This window comes from Perissodus microlepis, chromosome 19 (assembly GCF_051167445.1).
Source record: "Perissodus microlepis isolate ML-2025 ecotype Zambia chromosome 19, ASM5116744v1, whole genome shotgun sequence".
Taxonomy (NCBI): Eukaryota; Metazoa; Chordata; class Actinopteri; order Cichliformes; family Cichlidae; genus Perissodus; species Perissodus microlepis.
Window position 1 is genome coordinate 24,530,975 of NC_140479.1, and position 21,279 is coordinate 24,552,253.

General features: G+C 39.4%; 2 protein-coding genes across 6 annotated transcripts in view; both read right to left on the reverse strand.

Annotated features, from left to right (window-relative positions):
* kidins220a (kinase D-interacting substrate 220a) overlaps nucleotides 1–3,338 on the reverse strand; it is a 47,636-nt gene extending 44,298 nt beyond the window's left edge. For 2 of the 5 annotated variants that reach the window (XM_084914938.1, XM_084914937.1), the window contains exon 1: nucleotides 1,656–3,100. The gene's annotated coding sequence lies outside the window, so the exon portion shown is untranslated. Of the gene's footprint in view, nucleotides 1–1,655; nucleotides 3,102–3,195 lie in introns of those variants that run through there. The other 3 variants (XM_084914936.1, XM_084914935.1, XM_084914939.1) reach the window with 3 other exon arrangements.
* Nucleotides 3,339–4,052: 714 nt separating this feature from the next.
* Nucleotides 4,053–21,279, reverse strand: part of mboat2a (membrane bound O-acyltransferase domain containing 2a) — a 49,909-nt gene continuing 32,682 nt past the window's right edge. Inside the window, exons 4-13 of the mRNA XM_084914941.1 lie at nucleotides 16,937–17,032; nucleotides 14,605–14,660; nucleotides 11,833–11,887; nucleotides 10,755–10,941; nucleotides 9,992–10,184; nucleotides 9,260–9,363; nucleotides 9,098–9,162; nucleotides 8,693–8,825; nucleotides 7,744–7,895; nucleotides 4,053–6,391 (exon numbers count right to left, since the gene is read on the reverse strand). Coding sequence (XP_084771067.1) covers nucleotides 6,223–6,391; nucleotides 7,744–7,895; nucleotides 8,693–8,825; nucleotides 9,098–9,162; nucleotides 9,260–9,363; nucleotides 9,992–10,184; nucleotides 10,755–10,941; nucleotides 11,833–11,887; nucleotides 14,605–14,660; nucleotides 16,937–17,032 — 1,210 coding nt within the window. The 3' untranslated portion in view covers nucleotides 4,053–6,222. The remainder of the gene's footprint in view (nucleotides 6,392–7,743; nucleotides 7,896–8,692; nucleotides 8,826–9,097; nucleotides 9,163–9,259; nucleotides 9,364–9,991; nucleotides 10,185–10,754; nucleotides 10,942–11,832; nucleotides 11,888–14,604; nucleotides 14,661–16,936; nucleotides 17,033–21,279) is intronic.

Here is a 21,279-nt window from a genome sequence, read left to right on the forward strand (position 1 = left end):
AAATGGAGTATAACATTTAAGAAACACACATATAAAAAGTGAAAAACAGTTTTTTTCTGTGTATGTGTGTTCGACATGTTGTAATATCCACTCTTATGCAAAAATATTATCAATCACAAATTATCAGGACAATTTTTTTTGAGCGTGCATTTCAGAGGTCATTACAAATCTTTTAATATCATGTTAAAGTATCATTATAACCATACTTACAATCTATTAAACAAGCTTATTACACAGGGATGAGCAAGGGCTGTTAGTTCTCTTCAGTTTCGTTCAGACTGTCTGCTGAGGCTGAAAACACTGACTGAAATTTGTCCACTCAGTATAATGAAGGCTGAGCAATCACAAAGCTTTGCTCAAGATAGTTAACCAAGCCATCAAATACCAATGAAGACAAACAATAGCCTTTAAACTTTGACTCTCTGATGTAATAAGGGCTAGGACAATCGGTGCACTCGACTGTTTGCTCCAATTATATCAGAGCCAGCCTTTTCTACCCTCCTCTACTTCCTGAAATTGGACATTGCGGAACTTTTGTACACAAGAAAAAAGCAGAGTTCTCCCTAAAAGTACAAGAAGTACTTTGCACCGATAGGAAAAAAGCAGTAAGACGCAGTGACTATATGACAAATCAATGTACATGACCCACTGGAGCGAGATTATCTATAATTGGAGTGAACCATTCTCAAGAATTATCCTAAACCCAGAGACAAGCATGTTTCTAAATTTACTGAGTCATTTTAAGCCTTTTTACCTTAACTGGACAGCCAAGGTTTGTTTTTTTCTTTGACACTTTAACCACTGGGTATTGACTTACTCTATATTTAGAAAAGATATTCCCAGTTTAAGATAAAATTGCACAAAACTCCCAGAAATGTATTGTATAATACATCTGGACAAGAGAAAGCCCCAAAAATATGTTTTCTTCTGAAAGGGGTTTTTACAGGAATTAGGGATTCAGCCAATCGATAAAAGCACTCATTAATCATTCATCAAGTTGGGCGCTTTCCTAATGGTCAGACCTACTTCCTGCCACAGTAACAAAGAATTAATCAGCTCCATTCATTGCTTGTAAGTTGCCCTGGCAATGGGCTTTATATATGGCTCAATATTTCACCATAATCCTTCAGACAAGCAGCTCAAGCTCAGGTCAATAAACACTCAAATGTCACATGCCTCTTGGGCTGTCAGTACAAAGGCCTGGCAGTTTACTCATATGCAGAGTAACCAATCAATGCAAATATTTAACCTTTTTTTTCTGAATTCTTTATATTTTCAGTCAGGGATCGCCTGGTAACCATTTGCCCATATTAGACAGTGCCAGGAAGAGGTGAGAAAAAAATCCTTTGTTTACAGTCAAAGCAATTGGAGCCTGTTGACACACCCTCCCCAGCTTCTTGCCTCTCAGCATAATGGGTGGACAAATACACCCAAGAACCAATCAGTAAACATTAAGCGCTCTCTCCCTGTTCAGCAGTGATCAGAGTGGAGCTCAGTCGCATCTTTTTCACAAAACACATGCACACTAAAGCTCAGAGACAATAAACCAGTAAAAAGAAAGAAAGAAAAAACACATCAAAAATAAGCTGCTGGAGAAAGAAGGGAAAATAAGACCTACAATCCCCAGAAAACATTACTACAAAAAAAACTCTTACCTTCGTGAAGGGTAAAACTGGCAGTGGTTCTCTGCTCAGCTGCACACAGTTTCAACAAGCACTGCCAGGCTCAGGCTCAGCATCCCCCCCTTTTTACAAACAGCTGAATATTAGATGAGGGGGCTGGCCTACGCCCATCCTCACCCAACACAATAGAGGCACACGACCAGATATTCATTCATTACATGCAATGGCTTGGCACCGACTGATAAAGATAAAAGGCCAATTAGGATGTTTGGACTCATCTGTATGACTTAATTTTACGGATAATGCAATAAAGTAGCATGGGAACTGTCACTTTAGTATCACTATAATCACAGTGTTTACAATGACTCAGGTGCTGATCAATTAAAATTAAATATTAAACTAACCCTTTGAATCACCCAACAATATAGTAGAAAACCAAACAATTTACTGTTATTAATGAAAATGAACACAGTTCTTGTGAAAGTGAATTAGTGCTATAAAAATGATCTATACACAGGATTCTGGATACAAAAATAAAGAAAAACAAAGGATTACCAAATAAATCAGTCGATCACTGCAAGTTATTTTCTAACCCATTCTTAAATGTGACAATTTATCAAATAAATTGTGTTGTTGCCCTGACAAAACAAGAAACTGGCTTTAGAAGTTCGGTTTTCTGGCATTTTAATGTCCAAAAGTCAAATCGACCAAGAAAATAATCAGTTCTAATCAGTAATGAAAACACTTGTTACTTGCAGCCCAATTCTCTTTGTTTCCAGCTGGAAAACTGACATAAACATGACATTTATAGTGTTTATGTAAAAACACAGAGCACTAGCTAACATCACAAACCATTAAATAAAACTCCACGTCAGCTGTTTGGTTATCTGAACGCATTCAAATGTTAGAAGGGAACTAAGCAACACTGGATAGGGTCTCTAAATTTAACCTGTCAGCTTTTTTATGACCAGTCATGTGGGTATGAAACTGCTGAGGATTCAGTTCCCTTATGCATACCAGGGTCTGCTTATGTTATATGGATAAGCAAAAACTGTCTCATGTTTTTGATACACACAGAGTCTTCAACTGCTTGGCTGAGGGCTTTGCAACGTGCACAAAGTTCATGGACACAACAAACTGACAGGCAAAACACCGTATCAACATCGTGGCATTTAAACGATGTTGATACGGTGTATAATATAAAGTCACCAAGTCTATGGTGCGTTCACTGCTCTGACCCCCATGACTCTTAAAAAAAGAACATCTGTATGACGCGCATATAATCACATGGCTTTAAATATGACGAGGCGAAGAAAAGTTTAGAAATAGTGTGGCTCGGTTATTCCGATGTCTTGACAAAGGTCTTTTGCAAACACGATATTGCAAACACAGCAGCGACTTCCCGTTCACTATCACTAGGAAGAAACTTGAAAACACAAGCTAGCCAAACCTGGAAACGGGCTAACAGGCTAGCGTTAGCTTTCCAACAGGTCCCTACATTTTTATTTATTTATTTTTATCTCCTCTAAAAAGCTGGAGAAAAGTACACCAACAATTTTTCAAGTAGTCTTACCTACGCTGGGTTGCTCTGTATTTTAATTCCGGTCCAGATAATCCAGTCACAAAGTCTTCGTTTTTAAGCCACAATATCTTTGCTTCTATTTGACAGAGGAGCCTCGACCTGCTACAGTAAGACTCCACCTCCTCGCACCCAAGAGTACAGCAGGGTAACATGTGGCAAGAAAACTACCAGGGGGAAAAAGCGGTGAGGTGGGATTTATTTTTACTGTACGACATTAATTTTACAGTTTTAACAGTAACTTTATAGGTTCTGAGTTTAAAAACACTAAATCTTTTTCTGAATTCAACAAGTAGTTAAAATAAGCTTTAAGCACAAAGCTTACATGCTGTGCGTTGCTTTTAGGTAATTCTGGTGATAATAAAGCAAAATATTTAGCTTTTTCTTTGGTCGCCTATTAAAGTATAAAATAAATGCTGAACCTGAGTAAAGCATCTGGATGCTCCCCCCAATTTGTACTCAATTCCCATTATGATGTGCATGGAGCAGTAGATGGATAATCTAATGATGATGGCAATTTTGTTACACTACAAAGCAAAAAAAAGGCCAATTCCTTTTGTTTGCCCCATTTTTTTGACTTTGGGTGGATGAAGGATATATCCACACAAGTCAAGTATTGTTTAAAAAAAGAGACAAAAATCAATAAAAGATAAAAACCCAATTGATAAATATATTTTAAATGGTTCTACTCGTGTTTCTCTTTAACATGCAAGAATCTTAATGTTCTTATATGCACATGTGATATATGCAGCTAAAGCCCTTTTGTACTAGTGTTTGCATTCATTTCAAAACAAATTATTTCATTTTTTTTAACAAGAGAAAAACAAATCATTTATGACATAATGGCAGTGTTAGTGTTTAAAAATAAGTTCTCTTTATTCCCCCACATAAATCAGAATTGTAATGTACTGTTATACAAATCTTTCAATAAATTTCCTTCTGACACAAAAATAACCAATATGTTCCACAGGCACGCACACGCACACACACAGGCCCATTTATACACAAGAAAAAAAACAAAAACAAAATGCGCCATTTATGATTTGGCACTTTGGACATATGGAGCAGTTTGCATTGATCTGCTGGTTTGGGTGGCCATGCAGTGCAATAATCGCTATGTTTTTGAACAATGACATCCCTTTCCCCTTGGGTGGGCCGCTCTTGCCTACACAGGGCCCAGGCTACAAATATAGTTAAGTCGAGTTCACATCAACATCAACGGGTCACATGAATACTGGTACACACACACAAAGTTATGGCAGGAAAATGCGAGTGTTATCTTAGTCTTAAAAAAAAAAAAAGAAAGAAAGAAAGAAAGAAAAATCCCCAACTCATCTCTGCTGCTTTGTTACTACTTTACAGGAAACAAATGCATCAGTTTAACTTAAATTATTGAGAATGATTTTTGGAAAAAGAAAAAAAAAAGGAAGCATAATTTCAAAGTGATGTTGTGGGCTTTGAAATCCCAAGATTATATCTTGCTCTTACAGGTACATTTATGTGTCACTATTATTCAAAGAGCAGCGAGGTGCCTTGTAAAAGGTCCTCTGCACCATGTTTTCATTAACTACATCGTTCATTAATCCGATCTAATGATTTCAGAAAAATATCATAGCAGTCGCTGTTATATGGTCCAACTGAGGGACTCTAGAAGGCTAATAAGGCGAGCCACGGACCAAAACAACATGAGGAAACAGGAACACCATACAGCAAATGCTGAAACATCCCCTAGGCTAACATTAAGTGCACACAATATGAAATAAGACCATTTACCACAACAGCTGGCTTATGTGTTTGAAATTTGTACAATACTATAAAGTCACATACATATATAACTGTAACTGGTTTCTTTATGTGCTTTTATGCACTGTGCATGGACCATTTGACACTTTATTTCTAAGTCAGTGCGGTGATCTGATTAGATTTCTGTTGCGTTTGTAGGACTTAAGACAATTACTGCACAAATAACTCAAGAAGGATGTAAATTCTGTAGGAATTCTGTTAATTAAAATCATTTTGGATACTTGTTTTAACAACTGAACACAGAGGAAACCTGTCATGAGACAAATATCAGCAGAAATTAAAAAAAAATAAAAATAATTCTGAACCCCAAGTCAACAAGCCTTAAAAAGTATTCTAAGTTACCAGAGGGTAAACAAACTCCCTTTGAAACACACATTTATCAGATGAGTCTTCTTTGCCCAACAAAAAAAAAAAAAGCAGCAGATATGAAAAATATAAAAAGATATCCAGTTATTAAATCTTTTAGACTGGAGAGGAATGAGATCTGAATTCCACTTTAAGATTCTCTCTTTCAGGCATAGTCAAGTCATCCCACAAAAAACAAAAGAGCATTCAGAATGGATTTCAATTAGTGTCGTCACAAACATCTAAGTACAAAACACACACGATGTGAATTCTTCTGGAATAGAGATTTAAAAAAAAAAAAAAAAAAAAAAAGACATAGAAATCAAACAATATGTTGAGGATCCTAAGGCCTGTTTGAAATTGGCAGCTGATGATAAAGGTTATGTTTCTTTTACATGTACATGGTTTTCTGTTGCCACCTAACAGAGGCTTGTACCCAGACAATGACAAAAACCCTCCACATACTGCGCTTTAAATCTGTTTACCTTACATGAAACCACACTGGTGTAACTGCATTTAGGTTCCTGCAGCGTGCCATTCAAACTGTTATTTCACCTTCAAAGTACATAGAGGGTTTAAGGCAGCTTGGAGGTATTCGTTTTCACTAATGTATTGTAAAGTAACCACTACCGCTCATTAGTTTACACCTTGGCCATTTCTTCACCTTGGTCTTGTATCCATGTCAGAAGTGTGATTGCTGTCAGCCTTGCTACTGGAAGTTTTTGCCAGGATGTAGACTTGTGTTTTCTGTCTGATAGGAGATATTTGGTTCTTTGTCAGGTAAACAGACTCAACACACTCCAGGTCTCAGTAGTTTATAGTTCGTCTCAGTGTTTCTGCTGCTGAAGGGGCGGCGCGTCACCATCCCGACCCTCATGTGGTCTTTTCTTTCTGGTTGCAGTTGTTGTCTGTGCTGTTGTGATCTGTCTGGTTGTCCTTCTGGAGGTCGTCCTGCTGCTCTTTGGCCTGCCGGCGTTTCGACTTGACAGGTAGGGCCAGGACCACCAGCAGACATAGAAGATGTAACCCAAAGTACCAAGTCCTGCGAAAACATCGATGAGAGAGAATGTTGTTAACAAGACAACGGTAAACCGCATACTGCACATGTTCGACAACATGACTTTGTAGTAAACAAACAAACAAAAAAGCCAGTTTAGCTTGCCTGCAGTCAGACCTTTCATCAACAGAAAACATCTGGTGCATCACATACATAAAATACAAAAATGAAGACCCAGGACTGAAAAATGAGACAACAATCTTCTCCCAAAAGTCCAGCCCGGCTCTCCTCAGTTCCAGGATGTTCATAGACTGCTACAAGACATGGCTCTACCAATTTTTTTGAGAAATGTTGCTGCCATCAAATTGAAAACAAACTAATATTTTTCTGAAAAATGGTACATTTTCTCAGTTTAAACATTTGATATGTTTTCTGTACTCTATTGTGAATAAATTATGGGTTTATGACATTTGCAGCTCGGTAATGTTTCTTAACATTGGTTGCCAACCAAGAAGAAGAAGAAGAAGCTGTGAGCAAGGAGGGAGGGGGTGAGTGAGTGATTCGCTTACGCTATGATTCAGCACAGGAAGGGAGGGGGTGAGTGAGTCCTGAGTGATTCGTTCATGCTACGATTCAGCACAGGAAGGGAGGGGGTGAGTGAGTGAGTGAGTGAGTGATTCGTTCATGCTATGATTCAGCACAGGAAGGGAGGGGGTGAGTAACTCAAATGTGCTGTTAGCATGCTAGCAGAGCGATGCTACTGTGAACTGAGAAGCTATTGTCTTGATGTGAGCTTCTACTCAGGGTTTTTTCTTCCAGTTCAGAGCAGAAATGTTTTTGTTAAGAAACTGGCTGTTGTTTTTTTTCCACACAATTTTAATTATAAGCTAGATATATTTCTACTAATGAAATTAGTTTGCTAATAGCAACAGGGATGAGTCAGTGTGTCAGTTGGGCTTGTGAATCATGAGTCACGAGTCAGTAAAGTGATTCTCGAGTATTGAACGATTCGTTCATGATTCGCCCATCATTACTACAGTGTCTGTTCTTTACTGCCTGTCTCGCAGCTGTTGTTGATGTTTGGATCGTAATTTCTTTGCAGCGACTGGTCAATGTTAAGGTCACTTGTTTTATTTCCTCCTCATCCTTCAATCATAAAGCTGTCTCGTTAACCATTACCGCCTGACAGGCTAATAAAAACATGTAAATTTCAACACTACGGGCAACGATTTCATTTACACTTTTAATACTACAACAATAATAAAGTTTAAGTTTGCTACAATACCACGGTAATCTCACACAACAGAATTGCTCACAAAATGAATGTATTTTTTAAAATAAGAAAGGCTGACATTGTGTCTCCTACTCCACAGTGTATAAGAAGCTCATAGACGTACCTGTAGAACTTGAGTGAGGGTCCTACTGCAAGTAGCACAAATGGTGCCACTGTATAACTAATGGCCACCTGAGTCCATGCCCACGTGATCACATCATAGATGCCCTTGTATGAGTCAGACACCAGGAAGTACGGCCTGATGTTGTGTCTTACCTGAAAGAGAATGTATTTTTCTTACTGCTCTAACAAGTTCAACTTGTCAATTTAAACATTTTAGGTAAATGAAGCTGTAAAGTTTGAATTATACTCTGCCCACTCTTCCGTACAATAGACTAAAGTTGAGCTAACTGACCTAGTTCCAAAAATCTCCACATGACAGCAGGGAATTCTGTCGGCTTCCACTCATTATCTGCCCATCTTTCTTTTGCGCCGTCTCTTTCTGTCCCTCGTAGATCTTGGGAGGAATCTATCTCTGAAACAGCTTTGTGTGGCAAAGGCCAGAAGTTGGCATAACTAGGTCAATGCTCTGCTTGTCTTCCTTCAGATAAAGAAGGATACAGTCGCTGCAGAAACTCACAACTCACTGCCCCGCACACAAAATTGACCATTTCTGCATTTTATCTCTTTTATCCAGAGATTTAATGCATTCCTAGTGTACTATCACTCCACTGTCTCTGCCTAAATCTCCTCCTGTCTCCTCTTTTGACATAACTGGAATGAAGATGTCTGGCTTTGCCGAGATTAGTGGTAATGGCCTCATGCTCAAAATAAGGTTTAAGTGGCACACTACTTCATTATTATCCACTTGCAATCCATTAAGTGATTTTGTTGTGTGTTCGTTGGTCTGTTAAGTAGCTGTGGTAAATCTATAGAGGTCTTAAAGTCTAGTATGGCGGTGGAAAACAAATCAATTTTTGTAGCAGAATTTTAATGCAAGTTTTTTGAAAGTAAGTAATATACAAATTCAGAAGCTTTTCATCAATTGAACAGTGTGCACTGCGTGTACTCACTGCACGTGCAGCCATGGTCATGCCGATGCCAGTAAGGAAGGTCAGATAGTAGCCAGGGTACACCCCGTGCCACATGGCTGACAGCAGGAAGGTGGCAGCAGTGGGGTTAATGGGACAGCGCTCGTAGCACACCCTGAGAAGAAAACATAACGCGTACATCTAGCGCTCAGTCCAAAGAAGTGGAGACCAATGAATCAAAATCTCATAAATGGGCAAAACTGTCTAATTTAAGTTCACTGCATCAAATATAAATGCTTCAGATTATAGGTTCTGTAAAATTTCTCCACATAAATGATGCAGGTATCAAGCAAACATTTTTGCTTATGTGTCAAGGACAATATACATGCACAACTTGTTCTCTCGCAGACTAAGAAAGCTACAGCATTATAACCAAAATGCTCTTACCTCTTAAGCCAAAGAGCTGTTTGAATGTTCCAATTGTCTAGGAACAACTTGAAACTGGTGGCAAACTGAAAACAAATACATAAAAAAATATTATTTCAGGCTTTACATAAAAAGGGGCTTTATCTGGATATAAAATAATAAAATGAGAACAAAGATCCAGACCTCAATGTCCAGAATTCTGAGATTTGATATCAGATCCCACCGTGGGGAGCCATCTTTGTTGTATCCGTTGAAGCCGAATCCGGCAGCATTGTTGATAGCATCAGCTGCGGGACAGAGGTACATGGGCTTCAGAGTAGAGCGACTATGATAAGAGCTTCCCTCCCTGCAGTTTGTAAAGTAGTGACGGAAACAAAAGGAGCCTTGGATGCGTTTGTCTAAAATTAAGCACGACACCACTAGATCTTCACCACTAGATGGCACTGTTACCTCAAAAAATATCTTGAGGTTGCATTTCACATAGACAAGTTCAATTCTAAAACTTAAAGAGGCAGTGGGGTTGAGCAATATGATCTTAGTAACAGTTATAGACACACTTTTCATCAGACTGTCCAGCTTATCACCAAATTTCCTCACTTTTAATACCTGCCTAACTCACATTAGACCAAATATGAAAATTTCAATGCCAGTAGGCAAAAGGTATTTCCTCCCTCTCCTGTCCCAGCTCTTCCTAACATTTTGTGCACGTTACACATGTTATTTAAAGATTGTTTCCTTTCCAGCATAAGGGAACCTCTGTATATACAGTGTTTATGCAAATGTTTAAAATCTGCATAAAATCAGAATATACAGATTTTATTTGTAAACATTCAAATGACAGATTCAAATCTCTGAATAACACATTTATGGGAGGAAATGTGTTATTCACTGATAAGAAAGTCAAGTCAAACTCACCGAGCGTCCAGACAAAGTAGTACTTTGGCCTCAGCGCCAGCATTGCCAAGTAAAGGTAGACAACCTGGAGATGGAAGGGTGTGGAGTTTACAAAGTCGTCGTCTATCGAGCGCTCCACTGGGAGTAGCTTGTAGAGGGACAGATAGACGGCCAGCGAGATAGCACAGGTACACAGCTTGGAGATGACATCATTCTGGACAAAGGTGTGAGACAATAAAATGAAGCAATCCAATTAAACTCGGTGCACTCTATTATATTCAAAAACGAACGCTGGCAACATGACGAGAGGTGATGTTATTCTACAGCAACCCGGTTAAGCTGATTTGAAGGTAAATCGAGTCCTTGAGAATCCTTTCATGTTTTATATTTAGCAACATCTGTTTTCACTTTGTTCCTTTCTTTTATGAAACACTTATAAACACAAACGCTAATCTTGGACTGTCGTTAAATTATTAATGCATTATGCATCAAGAATATATAAAAAACCTTGAGGTTTCAATATTTGCGTCACAAATTCCCAGTAATGTCCCAGTTTGTCACGCAAATCAAAACCCTGTATATGTATAGCAATATATTATTCTTAGGACTGCTCCACTCTGGGCCTTTTATCCAAATGTGCAATTTTACATCACAGTTATGTGCATTCAAGATTCAAGATAGTACCTTCTGTCAAGTAAAAACTGCAATTTTGTATTGACCGTTAGGCTCATCTGCCTAACCAATCTAAATGGGACTTAACCGTGTCCATTAATGTGCTTTGTACCTTGGGCGAGGGTTCGGTTTGCTTGTACTTTCCATTCTCCTTGCCGTTGGCGTTCTCCTGGTGCCGCGGCTGGTAGCACGTTCCTTCAATGAAGGCCTTGTAGTCGTTGTAGGAGCAGGTTGGCCCTGCCAGGATCCCCATGAAGTTACAGTTGTAGCTCAAGTATTCCAACAAACTGGGCATACGACTTGAGGAGACAGGGATTGAACATTAGAAAATATTCATCCATTCATTACAGAAACCAGACCAAACATATATGAGTGACTAAACCCATGTTATAATGCCTTAGAGCAGTATTGTCCATATTGACTGAGAAGAAGTAGGATTTATTCGACTGAACGGTCCAAGCAAAGATGGAGAATCTCGACTGACCCTGGAGACTTTTTTTCTCCTAGTTTTTCCTATTTAAATTTTATCTGCTAGGTGAAGCACAGTCTGACTGCTTGAACATGCGGGATGTCCTTCCCAGCAGCCATTTCAGAGTAAGCGGCTGACTCAGAGTAGCCCAGCGAAGGATTGTGATGTCTAGGGCCTTAAAGCTACAATGAGTAGGTCTTCTAGTGATCACTATGTTTGCTCTGTTTTATAACCATCTAGGCTGGTTTGTGTAAGATCCACATGTAAAATATGTGTTATTCTTTGCTGTGCATTTTTTATTGGCTAGTCTTTCCTAACCTTTTTGACACATATAAACTACCTGTTTCTAAACAACTACTTTTACTTTTGTTTTTGCTGCATTATGGTCTCCAATAGGAATGACAAAGGGGGGGGGGATCAGTTATACAGCAGGATAGATGGAGGGGATAGGCATTCCCACAGTACAAGTCACCAGAGAGTAGTCAATGTGTTGTTTCCTAGATACAGAGTGCCTAACAACTGCTTGACAGCGCCACAGAGACTGAAAGGGGAGGGCAGTGTGGCGATTGCCTATGCAGAAAACAATAACGCCTTTATTAAAGAAAAGAGGATCATTGCTCTCAAACTGAATGCCAATTTAAAAATCACAGCAGCTTTTTAATTCCACTTGATTCAGTGAACTCATCATTTGAAGCATCAAAAACATACCTGAGTCACATACCTGATAGCAAAGTATTTCTGACTGGGAGTCAGCTGCCCTTCTCGCTTGGTCAAACCTACAAATGTAGAGAGACACTTCAATGCCAACAGGTGACATGCATAACAGCTTCACAACACACACACACACACACACGTATTATTTTAAGCTTGTTAAGCGTCACAAGCATTTTTCTAATACACTATGCTATTTTAGCTCTTTATTCTGTCAACAGGATATGGATTGAAATGGATTACGCTCCTGCCACAGCAGTTTAATACAATTTAAAACTATCAACAGAAGTTATAAAAGTTAGCGTAGGTGCTACACAGGGCCTGACCAGCGTGTATAACCTCACGTCCTATGAGGTTGCCCTAAACTGCAAACTTTTGGACATCGCTTCACAGCTTTATCCAGAAAGTTGCAGGCGCGTAAATCCCCTTTTTATTTGTTTTTGTCCGCAGCCCTGTCCTTCCTTAATAACACAATTCCCTCTTCATTTATGCTCATCAGCCACTTTATTAGGAACACCTGATGGACTGGTTCTTAAGGCAAATATCTAATCTACAGGACAGGAACAGGAACTTGAGGTGACAATTCACATGGGCTCACCAAAACTGCATAATAGAAGACTGGAAAATACATTTCCTGGTCTTGATTTGCTTAAGTGCCACAGCCTACCTGAGTATTGTTGCTGACCCTGTGACCACAGCACCCATCTTTTGATGGCTGGTAACATGCCATGATGCCACAAAGCTCAAGTCATCGCAAACCAGTTTCTTGGAAATGATGATGAGTTCAATGTACGCTCATAGAATAAGTATAGAATGGGTTCAGACCACCATCATGTTGGTAAGGAGACCACCTGTCTAACAATGGAAATCAATAGCAGGCTGGTAAAATTTACTTGCCTGGCTGGCAGCATATAGCTGAGCGGGACACAACAATATCACTTGCTACAGGAACGATTTCTTTACAATATTAACGACCGTTACATGGAAATTTATGGCTCACACACACCTGATCCTTTGTTACCTGATCCTAAACCCAACACACTCTTTTTTTTTTAAATATTCATTCTTACATTCTCATCTCTCTCTATTCAGTGCTTCAATGCTTGTTTTTTAAGATACCCGTCACCCCTTGTCCCCATTTCACATTCATTAAGCTATTATGTCGTTTAAAAATTCAATACAATATCAATCACAGCTGAGTTAGCAGAGGACAGTGAGCGACGGAGAGCAAGAGCAAAGGGTGTAAAGAAAAGATGATGCAACAGAGCAAACAGGGTGTAGTGTGCATAACCTCATCGCCTAACACTGGCTTTTCCACTTTGCAGTCTGCTCTTTGTTATGAAGACCAGTGGCTATGCAATTCATTATACTATGAGATTATATGCCTGTTGTGCAAGCTAATATTTAGTTAAACTTTCCTGCTCCTCGGGCCACAATTTAACCCTCTGGCTCAATAAAAACTCAAATTAAATATTGACCTCTGAGACTGTAAACTGTGCCATCTACACATGTATTCTAACAAAGGGAGACAATAAATATTGGGCAGGTAATCAGGATGCGGCACTTCGTTCATGGCCACTACTATCTCACTTATTAGACCAGGGGTGTCAAAAATCATTTAATTCATGGGCCATTTTATCTCAGTGGACTGGACTTAACAGCGTTACTGCATAGCTACCAAGAGTAAAAGACACCCAAATTTTTAAGCCGTATGTAAACAATTTTGTGTACATGTTTGCAAAAACTTAAAATAAAAACATGCTGGTACAGCTCCTTGGCTTAACCATCTCAGTTCATTGTTGCATTGCAGGCCATGGGAAATGCGTTGTCAGTAAGAAGGCTGTAAAAGTGATGATGATTCAAAACTCTGGTTGCCCAACCTGTTCATTTTGTCCATGCCACTCACATGCTACATCTTGTTCTTAATGATTTGGCTTCCTACAAAATACAGTGAAATCTCCAGAAAACATGTACTCCTGTGAGACTTTGCAAAATAATCCAGTGACACCAATGCATTTGGCATAATTGCAAAGAGAAGCAGTTAAAATCCTTATATCACACTATTCAAGTAAACAGCATCTAAATTGTCATTAGACTGATGACTGTGTTCAGTCAGTACACTGAGGTGACTTAAGCCACCAAGTGGGCGCTAAACAGCTGTGAGTACCTCTCTGATACTCGGTCAGGTGTTCCTATTTTAAACATGATTTCACTTCTGGATCTTTATTTACTCCTCATTGGCACATGTGGTGTTTCAATTATATCAGCAAAGTCTCTATTTGTTCCAGGAGCGGAAGGAGAGTCAAATGCAGGTCAGCCACAGGAAGACAAATTGGACTTTTGCACATCCACTAAAGTTGTGTTACCTTAAAAAAAAACAAAGAAATAATCACAGGCTCTGCGGTATGTCACAATGTAACACGGGGCTGTTCCATCACATGTCTTGTCTTGACTTTTTGGACAGCACAAAGTCTAGTTTAATTAGATTTGGGATTAAAGAAAGTCTTAACGGTTGAGGAGGGGGGAAAAAAACAATGCAAAGTTGGTCATTGCTCCATTATATAACTATGTTTATGCTCTCCTTCTGGTTCAGTAGCCCATTGTAGGAACTGACAACTGGCTCAGAAATGTGGCCATCTGATCTGTTTTCACACTCCAAAGAGAATTGAACTGACATTTTCACTTCTGTCACATCTGCCACTTCTTTTTTTCAAAGTATGCACACACACACGCACGCACACTACACTGGAGACACACGGGCTTTAACAACACTTGTCCTTACCATCATGGATTTCAAATGCCATGCTGGTGATCTTCTGTGTGATAACCATCATGGGCCTAAAGACAGAGTAAACATTAAAAAACCCAACAGACCAAAAAACAAACATGCAGCACATTTAAGTCTCAGTGTTCTGACTTTAGGATACATACATTTCCTCATGCACTAAACCTTTGTCCTGAGTTTTCCTGCCTGGCTGCTATCCCGTATTCATTTAGCAACTATTGTTTGATATTTTATGTGGAATCTTCCAATAACAGTGCAAACACTGAGTGGTAGTATCTTCACAATGGCTAGTTTCCTCCAGGATAACGGCAGCCTTTTATTAAACTTCCTGTTGTTTTTTTTCTCCAGTTCTGTGCTGGTCAGCCCTCCTTATCCTGACTTAATGATATTCTCTATCAGTGCGGGATATGTATAAGCCTGAACTCAGAAAAACACAGCTCCTCTCCTGATGCTTACATCAGCACATTCTGGATTAATTTTATACATGAAAGCTGCTGGTGGCATGAAGTTGAGCTACAAAGGGAAGAATAAGCCACAGGGTAGAGATTATTTGCTCTTTAAAGGCCAATTGGGTAAAAGTTGCAACTATGGGATGTTACTATGAGACTTAAGCCAATTATTTTTTATCTTGCACGTTTTACGGATAAATAGGTAAATGAGGCTTTATTTACCTATTTATAGTACTGTGCAAAAGTCTTGAGCCACATGTCATTTCCTTATATTTTGGTAGGAAGAGAAATAGTTGCAGAGATTCATGGGAATGCAGTATATTGAATACAAAAAGTTTGTATAATACTAACCAGCCTGAAAGTCGATATTTGATAAGACCACCTTTATTCTTTAATAATGCCTAAATTCTCTTAGGCAAGCTTTCTTGATAGGTTTTTTAGGCCTGCAACGTTTTGCCCTCCACTTGTCCACGCACACACTGACCACCATGCCAAAATATTTCAAGTTTTCAGCTAATAGCTCTTTAGGAATCACCTTATTGATGCAAAACTACTATTTTATGCCTATCAAACTGTCTCATCTTTTGGCATCTAGCATTTTTGCAGATTCAACTAAGAAATTGGAAGAAATTGTGTATTTCTGCAAAAAGTGCCTAAAGCCAGAATTTAAAATGTGTTGTATGTTATGTGTTGACACAACACGAGTATGTGTCTTTTTTCTGCCTGAATGACTCATGGGTCAGTGTTAAGTGACTTAAAGAAAAAAAATGTATTTACTGTATATTAGTCATCTTTGAAATATAGTGTGGAGATATGTGGCTCAAGATATTTGAAAAAGAAAAAAAACTTTCCTAATTGATTACACTGAGGCAATTATTTTTTGTGTAGAAATGTTTTTGTAATATGCAAAAAATGGATTAACTCAATAAATATGCACTACTACTCTAATTAAATAAACACCTATCTTAGACATTTTCCCTATTAGCCTGAAAGAAACATAATAAGGAAACAAAATAGTCCAAAATCTGAATACTGGCCTTAAATAAAATTCCCTTTTTCCGAAGCACATTTGGCTGGGGTGGGAGGTACAATGACATTTAAGAAAACATGTGATTTTGACATTTTGAGTGAAAACAGAGGGACAACAGATGTAGCTGAAGGAGTGAAATCTCACAGAGGAAGTATGGCTTTGCATTAGGTTGCTTAGTAACTAGCCACCCCCAACCTGCTGGGAGTGCGGGCTGTGTGCTCAAACTGTCAGACTGTCTGGAGAAATGGGAACCAGCCACTTGGAACTGCAGTCCCTGCCGACGTCCTCGTGCGGACACAGATGAGCAGTGGGACTCAGTCTTGTATCCATTTAGCTCGAGTCACATCCAATATTCGGCCGATTGTTATCGACGACTTCTCCTTTTAGCGTCATTTGTAGTCCATTTGGGATTCAAGCTCAATCACTGAAGGTCTTTAATGTTAAATTAAGGTCCAAAATATGCACTGATTATGCCTCATTTTCTGTCATTTGGCAAAGTCTCAAATGTTGAGGTCAGCACACAAGTAATCCCCGTGAGCCAAACGTTCAGGCTTCAGTCTACTCAAAACACACAGTTTCCCTCAGACTTTAGAGAGGACAGAGAGGGGATTATTTTAAAATTTGGTCAGCTCAGGCATACAGTTCACAGATGCCCCACACACCTGATGTTTAAACACACTGTATATGCAAGGGCTAGCCCATCAAACTTGGCTTAAAGGGAGCGTGGTCTTAAAAGGAAAGCATTCGAAATAGCTAGTTTCAGAAAATGGATAACTGATGGGCTGTACAAAGAAAAGCATTCTTTTGAAATGTGAAAAATGAGGATGAAAGAGTTCTAGTGTTAGCTTACCCTGTGAAATCTGCAGAGTACATGCCGTAGTCAAAAACGTAGACCCGTGTGATTTGACACAATATCAAATAGCCCAGTGTTACAATGAAGCAGTATCTACACAGAAAAGAAGCAGAGAAAAAAAAAGTATTAGATTTTATCTGCATTTAAGTAGGGCTGCCACGATTAGTCGACTAGTCATGATTACGTCGACTATCAAAATCGTCGACGACTAATTTAATAGTCGACGCGTCGTTTGAAGCTTTGTAAGATCCCAAAAGACGCAGGAATAAGTAGTAGGATTTAAGAGTGTAATAACGGACTGAAACAGAAGATGGCAGCACTGCATGTACAAGGATGCCAGCTGACGTTAAACCCCGAAGAAGAAGAAGTAGCTCTGTCCCAGAATTCATAGCGCAGCCCAGCTCAGTTTCCAACAATGGCGGCAGCTAGTTAGTTTTAATATTACTCTTATTATTCTTTCTGGGTCACAAAATAAAGTTTAACATATTTTCAGGCGAGAATGTAGCTGTGTAAAGCTCAAATATCTGCTCAGTTTATCAAGACACCACATATTTTCAAAAGCGCTCCGACGTTTTCGGAGACGTCTGTTACCCACTAGCTAGATAGTTAGCCGGGGTTCAAGGCTCACTAGAGCCCGTGAGAACACCGGACTCCCGGCAAATCGTTTTCAAACCCACCACGTCTTTCGCTACTCAGGTTAAACATGTAATATAAGTCACTTAGATAACTTACAAATGTTATTGTTTGGCTTTTTTTTTTTGTATTTTATTTGTTCCTGAGTAAATCAGTTTGGCTGAGATTAAAGTTAGAGTTTTTACACAGCTGAATAAACGTCAAGCAGACAACTGATTATCAGAAGTGTGAGATGCTCGAGAATATACTCCGGTGTCCTGTTATATTTTAGATAGCAAGGAGCAGACGGCTGAGTTTATTAAACTTCACTGAAACAACCTGCAGATTTTATTAAAATTTAATAAACTGTCATCTTGTCTTTATTTTTAGTTAGCACCTTAAACACTTCAAGCTGTAAGCTAATGCAAGTTATATAAGAGCAGATGCATGCTGGTGCAATAAGCTGTACATTTTAAGTCCAGTGGATGCATGATCTGATTAGTCGACTAATCGCAAAAAATAATCGGTGACTAGTCGACTATCAAAATAATCGTTTGTCCCTACATTTAAGTGACATTTAAAAAAGAAATAAAGTAGTAGTCACAAGAGTCAGACACAAAAACAGCTAAGAAACTTGGGTACAACTTGTTCTCAACTATTCAACATAGCAACGAGGAGCTTTTCAGACCAGCACCTTGATATGTGCAACATAAACAGTTCATTTTAGAGTTCTGGGGAGAAAAAAAAATAAACTTTCATCTCTTTGTTTTGATCTCTGTGGCTGAACAAAGATTTTTTTTTTTCAACACAGCACAGTACGCAGTGGCCTCAGGAACAGGGCAGAACTATGCAGCGGGGGGGGAGGGAGTCGTAAACTGGACAAAAGGGCAGAGAAGGCTCCAGCAATGTGTCTCTGTCAGGGAGGGAAGACAGAGGACAACACGACCTTTCAAGACAAGGCCCAAAAACAGAGCAGCGCTAAAGGGTCTAACACAAAGCTGCTGCAGAGTCAGCTCAAGTCAAAGCTAGCCAGATAGCATCCCTCCGCTGTCAACAATAAGAGGATTGTGCCTCTCTGAGAAGCAATACAGCATACCAGCTACAACAATGCTGTGCTGGAGATAAGCCACAACGGGATCTCTTGATTCTCACAGCCTACTGTATCCAAGACGTCACCTGATATCTGCTGCCAAGCACGTATGAAACAAAATAAAAGAAGGCACTCGTACTTCTCCAGTATGAAACATTTGTATAGCTTTCAAGAGCCATTTCTCTAGAAGCAATCAAACACTACAATTGCACACTCCTATTAATCACAAAACCCTTAGAGGAGACAGATAAAGCACAGTAAACTGGTGATAATCACTGCGTAGTCCTTTTTTATTCTCAGAGATTTGTATACAGCTCACACTTGGCATCTCATCCGAGGGTATAAGCAGTTTACACAATATTCTTTCAGCATTCTGCACATATAGGAGACCAAACGGCTCTTTGCAATGTTGCTAAGATTCCCACACCAGCAGCTTATTATAGTACTTTATTAACCGCTGCCTGTAGCTTTTTCAAAGCTGGTTTCATTATTCTCTTGCATAAATTGACAATATTCTGTCCGTCAGACGCTTTCACATAATATTTCTCAAGGCTTCATTCATACGTGGTCCAAAATTAACACCCACTAAGCAGTAGATTAGTAGGAAGACTCTGCATTTGGTCAGTAAATATTGGAGGGCTATCTGTCACACTGGCTGGTAAATACCGGTGGCAAGAAACAAATGCAATGAAATTATGTAATGACAAAACTCTTTACCCCTTGAAAACTTACAAGGAGTAGATTAGTTTGTCCCCAAGCAAGTGTGAACGCCCTATTATATCTGCTCCGTGTATCGTTGCACATGCGTCAGATCTGGTGAAAATATACATCCGTGAGAGGCGGCAGGAGCACCTGGAGAAAGCCCACTTAAAACATATTACTGATGTGTTGGAGTGAGGTACATTGTTCTGTTGCACTGGCAGAAATTACACTCGCTTTTAACAAAAAGACTAGACTGTATGCCAGAAAGTGCACATTTAGTGATTTAGTGCAACACAAAAGGGAATTTTTCTTTTGACTCCACAAAAAAAAAAAAAAAAAAAAAAAAAAAAGAATATTTATCAAAAACCCTAATTTTGCCAGGATCAGCACTCTGCAGTAGAAGTGTGCAGCCACATTTTATCAGTGAGGATGTGAACTATATATGCAGGACCGGCTATATTTGTACTGAGCCCAACGGGGATCCTGTCTTATCATCACCTGATTTGTATTTGTATAATTTACAGCTCAGAAGGGGATGTTTCATTTCCACTCAAGGCATGAGACGGAGCCTGGAGACTAAAGCAGGCTGGTCTCCCGCTGTGGGACAGCGGTAGACAGGTCAAGCCACACTGGAGGTGCAGGTATGGATACAGTACACGGTGTATATACAGAAATGAAAACTAAAAGCAGGCCAAGCAAATTTGAGGAAGTAATTTATACAAATGTCACCATCAAATTTCCTTAACTCTGTTGGCTAGCACTGGAGCTACAGATGTTTAAAGGGTAGCAAAGTGGTTTCATGAACAGACGGATGCAACAGACTTGGATTCAGACCCTTTTTGGTCTTAATGACCACTCAATGCATGCTACACTATATTCGCCTTTTCCACACATATTTATTCACTTAAGTGCTTTACCTAGCTTGCATCCGCCTACGCCCAATTTAGAGTTACCAATTACTGTGCATGTCTTTGGACTGTGGGAGGAAGTGAGAGTATCCAGTAGAAACCTACAAGCACAGGGAGAATTGTTTGGTTTAGGTGAAGGTGCTGCCTGGCTAGAGAGTGTGCAGGTGGAAGGATACATTAAGTGCTCTTGGCTGGCTGTGAATTCTCTAGACTATGCTCGATTCTCACAAGGGTTCAAGGTGACATCAAACTAGGGAGCTGGCAGGGCAAAGACCATTTGATATCAAATCAAACTGAAGTAGAAAATTGCGTTCTCACATATAGCTCAGGCCCACAGCTCATGTGTGAAAATGGCTCTTGAGGCCAATAAAACAAATGAAAAAGAAAAGAAAAACACATAAAATAAAGAAAAACAACCCAATTGATTAAACAGCTTTAAGTAGCTACATGCTGTAAAAGAGCCAATTAGATACAATTACCTCATTTTAAGGCTCAAAAGCTGAAAACTATAAAGATCAGGTACCAACACATTTGCATCAAGACAGCAGTTTTTCTCTCATTTCTGTAGAAGTCTGACTTGTTACAATTCTTTTTTACTGCCAGTATCCCTGTAAGTGGGCTCTTTCATTACTCTGATAGCCTCTTTCATTAGTTACACTATATCTAACAATGTCACAGTTCTCCCTCTTTGCCGTCAACCAGCAGGCAGTGCTGTGTTCACGCTCGAGGCAAGTTGGAATGCATCTAGAACATTCCCCGTCTGCTTGCCACATCCAACAGGTGAGCCGTCAAAGACAGCAGGAAGCTGGGAGTGAAAGAGATCTGGAGCTCACGTGATGAATAGTACGAAATATGATGCCAACAACTAAACAAAGCACTTCTAGTCAGACTACAGCCAGACTTGGGTTCGATCCACACTTAGACCCAAAAAGCTGTCATACTGTGCTCCCTGTATGCTCGACCTTCCTCACTGTATGTTGTGTATGGGTTCATTAGATTTCCCCATCTGTCACAGATGGCAGGGGAAA